Below are 15,303 nucleotides of genomic sequence, written 5' to 3'. Positions count from 1 at the left end.
AGCCTATAGGGGAGCCTGGTGTGAAGGTTCTGGCTAGTTACCACGTCCACTGACAATGATGGATAATAAGTTTTTCCTGTAACAGTATTTTGTTTCTTTGTCTTTAGTACAGCTGCAACAGACATCTTGAGTTTGTGCGTTGCTTACACAGAGTGTAGATGAGTGAGATTGACAGCGCTAAGGCCTTTCTCCTGGCTCTGATTGGCTGTTTAGGAGCGTTGTATGTAGATGTCAGTAGGACCATCACAGGGCGCGATTGTTTTCACAGATCTTTCTCATGCTATGCTGTCACGAACCCGTGACAGCTTCAACAAATATGTAAAAATAACATATTTTTATTAAAGTTAATTGTAGCTTTATTGTAGATAACAGGGAATTATAAATTTAAGGTGTTTTCAGAGTTGAGAATCCAATAAGTGAAGTAACTGTGGGACATTTTGTTTTGCTGTTTTACTCTCTCAGTGTAACAACGTTGGGTAAAAATACCAGTTTTACATAATCCACACTGAAATTTAGAAGAATGAGTGAAGAAAAAAAAAACAACCATTATAACTACTATAAATAACATAATATGGAATTATATGTGTGATAATGTAATCTATGACATTTTCTTATTATTCAAATTTTGATTCACAGACATAATTCAATTCAGCTCAATTTTATTTGTACTACCCACTCAGAACAAATGTCACTTTACAAGACAAATAGATACATTTTCTATTCTGAAATAACTAGTCAGTTCAGTTCAGTCTTGTAGACAGAGTCAATTACATGCATCGCACTTCAACCATAGCTATAAATGATGCAATCAAATTCAGTTTATTATTCCCGGTGGAAGAAAGTTTTGATTCAGTTGCATCAAGTCTATGACTTAGCAACGAGGAGGATTTGCATTATACAGTAAAAACACGATAACTTTTCAGCTTTTAAGAGCTTTTTCCCATTTGTTGTCGTTTTGCTTTTTGAGTAAAATATCAAGCAGATACCAGCTGGCTAATTAGTCAGAAAGAGCCTCTGAAGAGACATATCACATGAAGCTTAAAATTACCTTAAAATGTTATTTCATGTGTGTTTGTCTCCTGTTGTCTATTATTTTCTGAAGATTTTGGATATAGTCCTGTGTCCATTGATTGCTTTTCTGAACTCCGTTTGGGTCAGGCAACTTTGATCAAACCAGAAAAACCTCCTGCTGGTAGATATTGGTCTTTGGAGTCACCTTGTCCTTACGGCGAACAAGGATATTATCAAGAATGACCTTAGATTGTTTTTCTGCAAAGTTGTTATAAAAGATCCTCAATTGGCAATTGATGCCTGGTCAAAGTTAGCTACTATAGCATATCACTATTCATACATGAAATTATGCTTCTTATTTTTTTTTCTTTGCTCAGTATGTCTGGCAGTGTTACCTTCCACCTTGTTCCTGCTTGTGTGTTCATATTATCAACCACAGCTCAATGATCCAATCTACGTTGCCATGGATTCATGTTAAAGAGCGGTGCAGCATTGTTGGTGATTTTCAGGAAATCTAAATCCTGGCTTTGAACCTGCGTCTTATCACAACTGTGCTGATGGATCGGTCTGAGTTTGTTTGCCTGCCCATCTGCCTCTCTGAAACCCGGTGTAAAGAGTCGGGGGAATAATTACCTGCATAATCCATTCTAGACAATTAGATAATACTGATTAGCGCAAAGAGCTACATGGGGAACGGTTGTGGTGTTTGTGGTTTTTGGAGCATCATTGAACGGCTGTCTATTTTAAATATGTTAGACACACTCAAAGGGAAGACAAAGGAGAAAGTATAAAGAAAGGATGGCTGTCATTCATCATCGGGGAGGTAGAAATTTCCTCACTACGTTTAGTGGCAATCTGCCAAGTGGTTTGTAACGTTTTCACTGTTGCCTCCCAGCACGACGTCTCTTGGTTTGAATGCTGGCTGGATTGTGTCTTTCTTTTTGAAGTTCAATCTTCTGAGTCTTTTCAATGTCTGACCTCCAGCAATGCAGGAACTATAAAAGAGGATGCTTGTTTTGTGTGAGATTAATTAGGATGGAAGGGTATTTACACATGTTGATTTTGGAGAGAGGGTTGCTGTTTGCTGGGTAAGATTTTCACCTTGGCTGCTTTTTCATTCTGTTTAATTTCCAGTGCAAACTTGTTACTGCATTTTGGAACACAATTTTTATTTTATTTTTTTAGTTATTCTTGCACAGAAAATATACAACATATGTCATAAATCTGATTCTAATGATTCAAAGTTTAGATTCGGTTAAATTACTGAAAATGCTACCACACAATTGCTTTTAATTGGTTCTTCGATGCTTGTTTGACTAAATGTTGTCAGCCGGTCCAATTTATCATAAAATCAAGCACCTACTTCAAAACTACTTCTTGCTTACTTCAAAATAAGACATAGTGTAAAGCTTACAATATTCTAGACAGGGATAGTAGTTTATTTTGATTTGAAATATTTTGGTAAGTTGATGTCAGGATACAATTATCATTAAAGCAAAATTATGTTTCACTGTTTCTGACAATTAGCGACTCAGTAACTTTGTTCAAATGCTCCAAATTGGTTTTCAAGGGGAGCAACTACTGCTGCATCATCTGACTTGTAAACAGCAAGAGGAGATGCCTATAGCGATCAGAAGGGACTCCTTGGTCAGCAGTGTGTCACCTAGCCTGTGATGAATGAGGGTGGAGGTGTTTGCTCTTGGTTGCTTACAGAGTCGAATGTGTGGGTGTTTTTGTTTCTTGGCATTCAAATTGAATAGCCAGGCATAAAGTTTCGTTGTAAAATGGTAGTAGGAACAGAAAATGTTTATCGGCTGGTAATCTTCTCCCCTCATGCAGCAGAAAACAAATGTTAAGATACACAAGTTTGATTTGTCACAACAAAGTGACGTTTAGAGTCAGAGGGTTCCTTTTTCAAAACTGAGCAGCTTTGGGAAGTGGATTCTTAAGATTCTTGAGACCACGATCTGTGTTGCTAGTTTCAACCTGTGAGCTTCCTGCTGAATCTGTAATAAGCTGTTATGTCTTTAGTGTCCCGTAATAACAGCTTCAAAGGGATTTTAGGTGTGTTGATGGTTGATGATGGCATACGCAAAGCAGACTTGCTAATTCAAGGGTTACAGTTTGCTTTGTACATGCTGGATCCCATATTCACTGTTCATTTGCTTCGCTGCTGATTGACCCCTTAATGCCTGAGTTTATTTTGTTTTGACTGTTGAGCAGATGCTGGATTAGGTAGAATATTTTAATTTAAATAACGCTCATACAATAGGTTTACAATCAATGTAGGTTTGATTGTAAACCTACATTGGTTTACAATTGTAAATGAATGACATTTGGACAAAATTGAACATATTGTCCAGTGAGGAGTGGATTCTTTTATTGATGCTGATGTTTCTCAATAAAGCCTTCACATACATCACCACAGTATTTTAGATAGTTTATTTCTGTAAAAGCAGAGACAAATGTCATTCACACTTCGACCACTAGAGAGCAGCAACGTATTTCCATTATAATCCTTGGCATGTGTTGTATATCCATGAACAGAGTTTTTCGCTACATTACGTCTGGAAGCAATTTTGTGACAATTGTCCAAAAGAAGTTAAATGAAACTAGAGTTAATCTAAATTCTGGTTTGTTAAAAAGGTGAGAAAATACCTTTTGCCACACAGAACATGGCCAAGAGACATTATTGATGTCAGCAGTTTAAAACATTTCTCTGAATACCTTCCCGATATTTTCTACTCATCATAGCCTTCTTTGTTAGATTTGTTTCGATTTCCAAATACTTTTCTTGTTTTAAAAGAGTTTTCTTTCTGAAAGTTAGATTTCTAATTATTTCAAACCTGCATAAAGAAATGGTATGGGATCCAATTTCTTCAAAAAGATAAAGTAATAGTTGTTTTCAGAACATGTCCTCAAAATACCCAAAGCCCCCCAAAAAACACCCACCAACAAGCTGCTTTTAAAGTTTGATTTTGAATATCAAAGCAACGTATTTCAATAATTACCCTCTTACTCAAAATATATGCAGAACACAAACACTTTTACACACATAAGCCTAATATCAGAAACAACAGAGCGAACTTGACAGTGACTTTCAGGGCGGATTTAGATAAAAAAGACATTAGGCTCTCCCAAAATGAACTGTTGTTTTGGGTATAATAGGATGTCTCTATGTGTCCTTAATTGAGGCTTTGGACCTGTCCTTTGCCTCACCCTCTAGTTATCAAATGCAGTTTCTGTCTTACTGGAAATCCTCCACGGATGCCAGGACCGACTGCGCCTGAGTCTACGGTGTCGGATTAATGGCTGTCTGATCAAGTTCAAAGGCAGAGCTGCCCTGGATAAACTAATTATAAGCAGTGCCAAAAGATGTCTGGGACAGCCCGGTGTTGTGTACGAGGAAAGTCTTTAAATATCAGGTCTTAGTAGGTTCAGGTCCATTCTGGGAGCTCCTGTAAATAACATTTGCTTCAGATCCAGCACTCAGAAGCAGGCAGGCAGACATTTTTATCCTGCTGTGGCAGAGATATTTCTGGAGTGTTACAGCAGTAATCCTTGAGATACTCGACCTACTGATTCTGATTACATCCCTGGCAGTAAACAGGCATCCCTCCATTGCAGCACTTAGAGTGATGACAAATATCCGCTCACAATGCTTGGACCTAAAAGTCATATCTCTGTCCACATTTTTTTATAGCATTCCTTTGTTAAAGTGTCTGTTGGTGGCACATTCCCCTGATAGACGTTAAAATTAGTTTGACAGCTTCTATTTTTTAAAAATAAAAATAAAAATAAAAAAATAGCTTGAAAAGGTTTGAAAAGAATTTTTCAAGGATTAAATGCCAGCTGTACTAAAAACAGATAAAACTGGAAATTATTGTTGTTTGAGTTGTTTCTGTCAGTTTGAGGCTTGGACAAGTCTTTGGTTGGTGAACAATATTATCTTTTCCCACTTCCGCTGGTATGAATACTGGTGCCCTCATCTTCTCTGTTTCTATTGATACAGGGCGGAAGCCAGAAGAAATAAATTACATAACTCTGATTACCTGCATGTCAATCCTGAAGAAAATAATCCCCATCATGATGCTGCCTCTGTTTCCTTGTAGGGTTGGTATTTTGAGGAGCTATTTTTCTGCCACATACGTAGTTTTGACCACAAGCCAGAAAAATTAATTTTACTCTAAATGATGATTGGATGATTGCTGTGTCTCCTGCATGATTTATTGTACAGGTGGATCAGTGGTTGTTGTTGTGTCAGCAGATTATCTGACTGACCTCTGAATATCTGCTGCTCTTCCAGTGTTCACATCGGCTTCTTCTCTGGTTTGTTATGTTCTCCTTGTCTGGCTTGTAAGCTTAATATTTTAGTGTTTAATAAATAGGTAACTTGGGGGGTGGACACAAGTACAGACCTCAGCTTTTACATATTCTTATTCATGAACAAAACACTAAAAGCCGTTGTTTTTTTTTCTAAAACTTGTCAGTTGTGTGGCCGCCTTTGTTGGTTTGCTTCCTAAAATCCCAGTTAAAGTACATTGAAGTTTGTGGTTCTGATGACTGAATGTGAAAAAGTTTAAAAGATCTGTGTAATCCGATGGAGATCAGATTTGAGAGATCATTTCACCAGCAGTCTTTGGTGCAACCTGAATGGGTTTTGGCTGGATTACTGTGCAATTAAGCATGACTGGATTACAGTCCGATCATCTCACACAAATGTTCTTGCAAGGTGTGAACTGACTAATAAACTTATCACTCTGCCTGACTGTTATGTATATGTGTGTGTGCGTGTGTGCATGCGTGTGCTTCCTTAGCTGTCATGAATTTGCATATGCACGTCTGAGCATTTGTGTGTTTGTATCTCGATCCATATCTGTTTGAGCCCGAGTCTTTGTGCTTGACTGATTGCTTTGTGTATCTGACCACAATTGAAAATGAATCCATCTCTCGCCTCCTCTCTCTCTCCATCCTCTCTCTCTCTCTGTGTGTGTGTGTGTGTGTGACTGTGTGTCTCTATCTACTCGGTTCCACCTTAAGAGAAGCTTTAGCAGCCTGTCCTGTTTGTGTTGAAGCCAACAGGCACAATATATTACAGTCTAGGGCTTGCTGCTGAAAAGCCCGCTGGATCCTCCACTGACCTGCTGTTCTTTCCTGCTTTCCTCTTGCGTTTTTTTTCCACATTTAGATTAAAAACAAAGCTCTCACTCTCTCCTCCCTACCCCAAACCTCCTCCTCCTCCTCTTTCTTCCTCTCCTTATTTCTGCTGCAGCAGTCAAGGCTTTAGTGTGTCAGAGAGACAGGGTGAAGAGGAGGAAAAATAAGAGAAGGGGACTATTTGGTTCAGCTGAGTGTTTATGTTTGTGTGTTTTGCCATTGGACTGCTGGGTGAAAGGGCGCAAGGACAAGCCACAAGAAGAGTGGGAAGAGGAGGAGGAGAAGTGTAAGAGAGGAGCTTGCATGGACTGAATTCTCTCTCTCATGTCAGTACGTGTGGACCTGGACTGATCACAAGCTGAGAAAAAAAAGGGGGACAGACACTGTAAGGCAGACGAGGAGGAGAGAAAGAGGAGGAGAAACTGACTTGGGTTTCACTAGGGAAAGGCAAAGGAGGAAGAAGGAGGCAAAGTCTGGTGCTCCGTTTTATCATGACCCTGTTGGATGAACGAGCCGACGGAGCGAGGGTTCTTCCGCTGAGTGTCAGTGGGAATTTGCGTTAGAAGATAAGGACAGAGAGCAACAAGGACGAGAGAACCCAGCGAAGGAGCAGGGACAGTTCTCACCGAGTGTTTGAGAGTCTGGGTTTGTGTGTGACTGTGTGTGGGTCGGTGTAACCAGGTGGAGGGCAGAGGACTGGAGGGCCAGGGGAGTAACCTGGCCATCAAACGGACTGGAAGCCTCTCCTCTCCTGGGATCATGTACCCTCAGGGCAGGCATCCGGTAAGTTCACCCTCATGTCTCTATTTCCTGTCTGCTCCACTTTTTGTGAGTGTCTTTCTCAGCTCCAATCCGTCTGTGGCTTTTAATTTGTCACATTCGCTTTTATCACCATTGCCCCTCTTGGATTTTCGTGCTTCCACACTAAAATCACCTCAAACCTCTCTACTTAAAAACTTCCTTGCTGGGTTTTCCTCCTGCTTTTGGATTATTGACCTCACCATGTCTGCATCTCAAAGTCCTTCTGTTTGTTTCAGCCTGACTCACTTGTGTAGTTAAATTGACTGCACTGTAACATGAGGAGAGAGACATCGGGTGTTTGGGCTGAGAGTTTTCCCAATATGCACACACACTCACTCTCGCACACGCACACACACTCATGACACCTCCCTCTCTGTCAGCCACAGCCAGGTCTCTCTGGGATCTTGTCGTTGATTGGCTGCATAGGTGGTATACAACTAGGTGGTATACAACTAAACCTGCTCTTCTTGGGTTGCGTGTTTTTATCCATGTGCTAATTATTGTTTATTCATCTTTGCGTATGTTTCAGCCTGGAAGTGTGTGTTTGTGAAGATGCGTGTCACAGCACATCTGGCTGCAGTAACGTATCTGTGCATGTGTGTAGGACCCGTCCAGCAGTGTTTCATCAGTTGATTTCCATTGTCTTTTGAGTTGCAAAACATTTCTGATCTGCAGTCAGCCTAATAGCAATGTGTGCAACACCACAATTGGTTATTTGGTAGGCCATTACATTTCCAGTGACATGCATGAATGCTCTACGAGTCAACGTTATATTTGTTCCATTGGATGGACTTTCACTGCCCTTGACGCACAAACCCTGATATATATAGTTTTTAGTGGCCAAATGGGTTAATCTCATGGAAAATAGTGAGGATAGGTTGAGAACGAGGGGAAACATTTATTAAATTGAGGGCAGTTTTATTTCATTTGAAGTGATATCATTATCCCAATAGTGCTCTTGCATATTTTCCTATAATTGTACAGACCTATTTACCTTTAGATGATTTTGAATATACAGGACTTGCAAAAGTGCTGTTTCCTCTTGAACTTCTGGCAGATAGTGGAATGTAAATGATTTATGGTTTAAAATTTTTTCACTGATAAAATTCAGAGAAATTTTGCACACAGTTGTATTCAGCTCTACGGGTGAGCACTTTATAGGACCACCTTTCTCTGCAATTAAAACCAAAAGTCTCTTGGGTTGTGTCTGTACTTCACATCTACAGGCTGGAATTGCTCAAAATCAAACCCAGTTAGATTGGCAGGGCAAATCTGAATTTCATTTTTCATGTCTAGCCACATATTCTGTTGAGTTTAGGTATAAACTTGAACTGAGCTGCTCTAATGCTTGACTATGATTTGATCTGAACCATTCCACTGCAGCTCTGGCTGCAAGTTTAGGATTATGATCTTGCTGGAAGGTGATCCTCCACCTCTTTCTTGGATCTTTTGCAGCCTCCATTAGGAAAAGAGCGTTACTGCACCATTATGAGGCTTCTCTTGTGTTTTACTATAGAGACCTGCTGCGTTCCTGATGCAGTTTGTTGCATTGGACTCTATTTATTGGTGTCAGAGGAAGGGGGCAGCACATTTTCAGGACACTGCATACATACTTCAACAGCGATGCATCTGTAAAGCCCGTTCCCTTCTTCATCTTGGCCCTCAAACAACAAAAAGACCTTAACGATATGGAAAAATATAGGTTAGAAAGTCAAAAAGTCACAGAAGATGAGTTACAGCTTAGACTGAGTGTAGCGTAGGCCAGTTGTTTTACAGAGGCCTTGATCTTGCTGCTATAATCAGATTTGGTTGTCAGTCTCTTTGTATCTGCTACAAATGGGTCACTGGCCACTTTGCCTCACAGCCAGCCAGCCAAACAGCAAACCAATAAGCCAGCCAGCCAGCTATCACATAGAATTATGAATGACATTTTCACAAGAGGACGGCATGAGGAATCAATTATATGTACAGAGAGAATGCTAATAAGCCAGCTGCTGGAAAAGTTGCAGGGAAACTAGGAGAGGTGGAAAACAAAGCAAGAAAGCAAAATGTGTAAGAGCCAAGAAAAGAGTAAAAAAAAAATTAATAAAAGATGGAAAGAATTCCTTCAAAAAGCACTGCTGGAGGTGGAAAGTGAAATGAAAATGAATGAAGAAACGTGTGTGAACATTCCTCTGTTCTCCCCTTTAGAGAGGGTATCAGAGAGCTTCCTGCTGAGATGCTCTGTGTTTGTGATAAAGTTCAGTCTCAGACTGAGCCAACTCCAACAGATCGATAGACCCCCATCTCTCCCTTTCTGTCCCTACTTTGTATTTCTTCATTGGGTTTTTTCTCCCAACTTTTTCTGCAGTTGTCTTTTTTTTATTGTGTTTCCATGAAATATAACCTGCAGATAGATGTAAAGAAGCAGAGAACATATTTGTGTTAGTTCATTTTTTCATACAAATTGCTATGCGCAAGTATAAATGCAGTAAATTATCAATTTAAGTCACTTTAAAATTATGGTACTGATGTTTCTCTTGCCTTCTAATTTTCTGAGCTCTCTGTTATTTCTTTCTGTCTCTTTCCAATTATGGTCATAGACAATTAGATGGTTACATGCAAACAGTGAACTTGACCTCCCAGGATCCCATTAACAAGCACATTTTATAACTCTTTGTGTTTTTACAGTTTGCCTTTAATGGTGTTTTTCATTCCTTAAGTCAACCAAAAACCAACAGAGCCATTCCATAACTCACTAAAATTATTTAAATCCTCGCACTACCACTGTGTTCACGCATTGACACGTTAGAGGTCACACTTTCAACACTTATAACGTTAAAACATAAAGTCTGAGAAACAAAAATTTTGTGTAACATTGGCAACAAGCTTTATAAAATATCAGCTTCATATTTAAGCTGATATTTTAGTGTTGTGCATCTATATACGATTTATGTGAATGTAGCACTTAATGGTCTTTATCAGATTAGGAGACTTTCTGGTTTGTTAAACAAGTTTGCATTATGGAGTAAACAACTTCCATAAAATAACATAATTCTTGAACAAATCTAAGCTCTCATGTTGAAAATATTAGATTATTTCCACTTGTCAACAGCCTATGGTTCTTTATAATTACTATTAGCTTGTGACTTTGCTGAATAACGTATCATGGTTAAATAAATTAATTATTTAGAGCCAACAATTCAATGGTTAGTGATTTAATCACACCTGGATGCTATGTTTGAGCAGGTGGATGCCCAGGTTTAATTGTGTTTTCTACAAGACCTAAACAGAGTTTAAAATGTATTATGTCAATAAAAAACAAAACAAAAGCTTCTTAATTTTCGTTCTTTTCATCTTGTAAGCTGAATGCATCTTTACAAGCCTCAGGCTGTGACGAAACTATTAAAACGTAAAGCTTATGCTGAGATGTGTCTGCATGATTAGTTCTATATGCACTGAGTCCAGATCATCACATGTCGTCAGCGGAGGAGGCAAGAGGCACAGTATATTCGGTTTAAACCTTTCTAACTCTTTCTGACTGCTTTGATACAGTATTCGGTTTGCTATCGTATTTCAAGTGTGATGCGTTCACACTCTGCATGCCAGGAATATGTTTGACCAGTCGGATGGTCTGTAGCTGCCCTTGATAAACAACATATGTACATTCATAGTGGCTGAGATTGTAAAGCTCATACATATGGAGGGGAAGTTTTAATGATGAAAGAGTCAGGAAAATTCAAGTTGGCCTTAATTGTTATTGTCATGGCGATATTCAACATTGCAACTGTTTTTTCAAAGATTATGCAGCCTTGTAAGATGTCGTGATACATTGCGAAACTTCTGTTTTCTTTATCTATCTTAAATATAAGTATAACTGAACTGACAAGCCAGTTACTCTCTGCCAAAATCTGAAACTGATCTGGTTCTGGTAGGTCCAAATAATGTTTTCAGGACGTCGCCACCAGTGTGCATTCAGAACTGCAGACGTTGCTCAGAATCAGTGACTTGAGCATCCAGAGGTCGACTTTTATTTAAAAGAGAAGCTAGTCCGTCTTCACTCTCTGGTGGCATAGAGTTAAAACTGAGAGCTGGGTTGTGAGGAGCGTGGAGCTGTAATTGGTTCCCCTGGATTTTTTGTGGAGAGTTTTATCAGAACAGTGTGTGTGTGTGTGTGTTTGAAGGAGGATTTTATGTGAGGTGTGTTCTTGTTTAATTTTTCTGTGATTTTTCTTTTATGTCTCTGCCCCCTTAGTGCTTTGTGAGCATATAAATATTTGAATTAGCTTAGATGTGGGTAAATATTCATTGCAAAGTTCACTTGGGTTTTATGTGTGCACATTCTCTGTGAAGTGTAAAGTGCTGCATTCGGTGTGTTACTATGCAGCTCTCATTATGTTATCATAATCGTGGAGCATCTTTCATTACTGGAAATGCTGCTTTAAAAACGTCTTTAATAAAATGATTTATCTTTGTGTGAATGGCTGAAAACAGGAATAGAAAACGACATTTGATGGACTTTGCTGTGGATGAAACAGTAGTGGCAACTTACTTGCACACAGTATTAGACTCTCTAATTGTTCTAAAAGGATTTTTAAGGCTCTTAGTTTTTTTTTGGACCTGCATCTGTTGCATGACTATCTCTTGTTGCAGGTCCTTATTATTGTGCAAACTTTTTCAGTACGCACATATATTTCTTTAGAGTAGCGTGTGTGTGCATGCAGCCGTTAAAGTTTGTGTGCCTGTAATCGAGAGTGCAAGGTGAATGGAAATCAGCAGTGATTTGTGTGGGTATGTGCTCTGTGTGCCAACAACAACAATAAATAATGTCCTGCTTTGACCTCAACTGTTGGTGCGGACGTACAAGCCTGGGTTGTCTGCCACGCCCTGCGTGTGTGTCGATGAGTGCGTTGTGGATGAATGCAGATCTCATCCACAGCCCTGTTGACGATGTGTGTTTATGAATCAATAAATGATTTACACCTTTAAAAGTAAGGAGCTATGCTGTTGAATGAAAGGTTTCTTTCGGTTTTCAATATCTTCTTCTTCTTCTGTGTAAAAAAAACAGATTACATGTAGATCACACATCAACAACAACTTTCAGGTCTTGCTGCAGACTGTCAATTGGATTTTGTTCTGCTGTGCTGTCTTTTGATACATAGTGTTAATTGTATAAGACACTCTGCCTCAAAGATCAATTTAGGTCTTATCTGAGAGCACCTTCTTCCACAATTTTTCTCCATGTCCTACATGACCTGAAGCAAAGGCAAAGCAGTTCTTTCTTTTGACAATGGCTTTCTTCTTGCCTCTTGTTCAAAAATGCTTTTATGAAGCACTGCAGTGAAAGGAAGTGAAACACCGACTCCCCCTTGCATAACAAATGATGAGCATGGTAATTGCTTATGGTTTGCACCAGAAAATAGAAAAATAAAATGTTTGCCTTCCCGAACATACTTTGATTTTCACTTTTGATTGCTTTTGATCTAAAGAAAACTAAATAATTTGATATAAAGAGGAAAAAAAAAGTCAAAAAAGTCACCGTGTATGGGTTGAATTTTACAAAAAGGTTGGAAAACATTTTGTACTGTAGCAAAGCATCATAAGCAGATATGAAAGCTTGGTTGTTGCAGAAATAGTATTTAACCATTTCTTACTGAGTTAATTAAGTTACATTTTAACCACAAAAGTGTTGCGTTTCCGAGACGAGTCAATTAAAAGTTCCTTTTTTCCACACACACCGTACTTGTCTCCTTCTTTCTAAAGCTGTGTCAAGCAGTTTCTTTTTCCACCAACATTTAAGGTCGTAATGAAAGCCATGTGCGGTAAATAGCACAGCGCCTTGCTGTCACCTCCCAGAGATGACATTCTCCCCTCCTTTCCGTTGTCCTTGTCTTGTTTACATTTAATTTCACGGTGCATTTCAAAGGCAGCCCTTTTAGAGAGGCAAAAAGCCAAGGAACAACAATGCAGCCGCTGTGAGAGAGCCCACAGAACGGGCCAGAAGTCACACAAACAACCAAGAAGTTCTGATCAGATATCGGTGGCTGCTTGGTGTAAGCCCTCTCTCTGATTAAAAACAGGCCTTTTTTTTTATCCTCAAATCCTGTTTGCTGTCGTCCTTTCTTTGTGGTGAAAAGAAATGATCAGAGCAGGGCTTGGATGCAGTCCAGACTCTCTTTCCCTAATATGTTCGCCGCCTTGTGCCCTGAGCTGCAGTGTAACTGGCCTTCTGACTGACTGGTAACTAACTAGGTAACTTGTAGATTGGCTACATTAACCAACAGCTGCCTTGCTGGACTTTTGGATTACTGGGTTGTTGTTAGCATGTTGGATGACTGAGTGTTGGCGTGTATTTGCCCTTTGAAAGCGAGAGTCATAAACTGTAGGGTTTGCTTTCTTAAATTGTGATAACGCCCCCGCCCTTTTTTTTTTTTTCTTATCCAGCCCATTGAACAGTTTTGAAATTGTAGGGAAAGCGTGCTCACACTATTTTGTCTTCAAAAAAATGTTGGCTGATAACTTGGAGTCCCATTCGCCTCTTCTGCCTTTCTTCTGTCTGTCAGAGTCTAAATCAATGAGCTGTTGCTTATGTTCGTTGCTGCACACATCAGCAGACACGCACGTACACACGCACGCACACACTTAGAGACATGTGCTCAAGGGGTACTGACACTCTTCTTCCTCACTTGGCATTTTTTCATGTCTTTTTTTTTCCCCCCCCTAAATATTTCACCATGCAATTATTATTTCTTTTTTTTTCCCCCCCCTAAATATTTCACCATGCAATTATTATTTAATACACAGAATCCAAATGTGTCTTGGCTTGTTTCAGAGCGATACAAGGAGAGGAAAGAGAGTAAGAGGGAGAAGTGTGAAAGGAAAAGAAAACAAGGTAGAGCTGCAACAGAGAGGGCATGAGAAAGGGGGGGAAACAAAAATTTGTGGGTGTTTTTGCTTGAGTGAATACATCCCTGCTCAGACATGTCATCTTATACCGTGTGAATGCTGATGTGTTGGTAGAAAGCGTGCCAGGGGCTAACCAGATTGACAGAGATGACAAACCAACAGATAGAATCGTGTCTTTTCCAATAACTCCCAGATGTGCATCTGTTTCACAGTTGCAGCCTCGTTTCTGTAGCCACCGTCAGTCGTGGAAAAACTGTCTGCAGCTAAAGGAGAAGTACTTCCATTTAAATGCAAGACACAAGTATAGATAGGAACAAAAGCCTGAAGCATGACTGGAGATAATTGAGGCAATCAGCAAAGACTGCTGCCACACTGGACTGAAGCGGAGTAATCTGTTTTTTAAATTTAATTTTTTTTTTTCACTGTTTTTTTATTTTATTTTTTATTATTATTTACTTTTGGTGATTGCCAAGTCTTTGAGGTCAGAAGACTTTCATGCCATCACCCTAATCTTTAGCTTCTTTCACAGTTTATCCTTGCAGATTCAAACCAGACCTTCGGTTGGAGCACTCCTCAACAATAATATAATGCCAGAAAGAAGAAATTTTCTGGTAAAATCAAAAGAATACCATAGAGCTGTGAATAATTTTGTCCTCAGCGGTATATGTTGCAGACTTTGCTAAGCGAAGGGCAAATCAAATACTTTAGACCTGCATTCATGAGTAACCTGTCATTGTATTCCTCCTCCACATCTAGAACTACGTACTGAATGTCTATTATCCAACTATTTATTCGTTTACCCATTATCAAACAGCGCTGCTCTCATTACGTTATGACACCTGTTGAATGGGGCTCGACAGTATGCATTCACTTGAACTTGGAAATCTGACATTTACCGATTTTCTCAAATTTTATGACACATCTTGCTCTGTAATTTTAACATAAAAAGTGTTTGAGTTATGCAATTCCACTGCCTATAACTAGTTGCTGGAAATCCTGGTCCTCACACGCAAAATTACTCCCGAGTTATTTTATTCAACATGTTTCTTCATATCGACTGGCTACGTGAACAGTGAGGTAACACAGCAGCAACTCATTTTTTTTATGGATCTAGACAAAGTGAAGACAACTTCCTGAATTTAAAACCGATCATCAGAACGGGGGGAGAAAGTGGATTTTAAGAGGCTTTGAATGTCGGATAGTTGCTGATGCTAGATTAAAATACTCAGACAGGGTAAATATATTAGAAACTGCTGATCTGCTGGGATTTTCACACACAACCTTCTCTTGGCTTTGCTTGGAATGAACCTAAAAAAACAGGAAAGATGTACGGCGGGCGGTATTTACACGGATAAAAATCCTTGGTAATGTCAAAGAAGAATGGTTCAAGAAGATGGAACAATAACAGTAGTTCAATTAACTAAACATTAAAATCAAAGATTACTAAAT

General features: G+C 39.2%; 1 protein-coding gene across 5 annotated transcripts in view; it reads left to right on the top strand.

Annotated features, from left to right (window-relative positions):
- tle2b (TLE family member 2, transcriptional corepressor b) overlaps window positions 1–15,303 on the top strand; it is a 101,480-nt gene that overhangs the window by 1,008 nt on the left and 85,169 nt on the right. For 3 of the 5 annotated variants that reach the window (XM_007558752.2, XM_007558751.2, XM_007558750.2), the window contains exon 1: window positions 6,065–6,951. The exons of 1 other annotated variant lie outside the window; for it this stretch is intronic. In XM_007558752.2, the coding sequence (XP_007558814.2) occupies window positions 6,928–6,951 (24 nt within the window). In that variant the 5' untranslated portion in view covers window positions 6,065–6,927. Of the gene's footprint in view, window positions 1–6,063; window positions 6,952–15,303 lie in introns of those variants that run through there. One more of the 5 variants, XM_016674627.1, reaches the window with a different exon arrangement.

The sequence above is a fragment of the Poecilia formosa genome, unplaced genomic scaffold, assembly GCF_000485575.1.
Source record: "Poecilia formosa unplaced genomic scaffold, Poecilia_formosa-5.1.2 Scaffold98, whole genome shotgun sequence".
Taxonomy (NCBI): Eukaryota; Metazoa; Chordata; class Actinopteri; order Cyprinodontiformes; family Poeciliidae; genus Poecilia; species Poecilia formosa.
The sequence above is the reverse complement of the archived record's forward strand: the minus strand, read 5'-3'. Positions and strand labels throughout refer to the sequence as shown.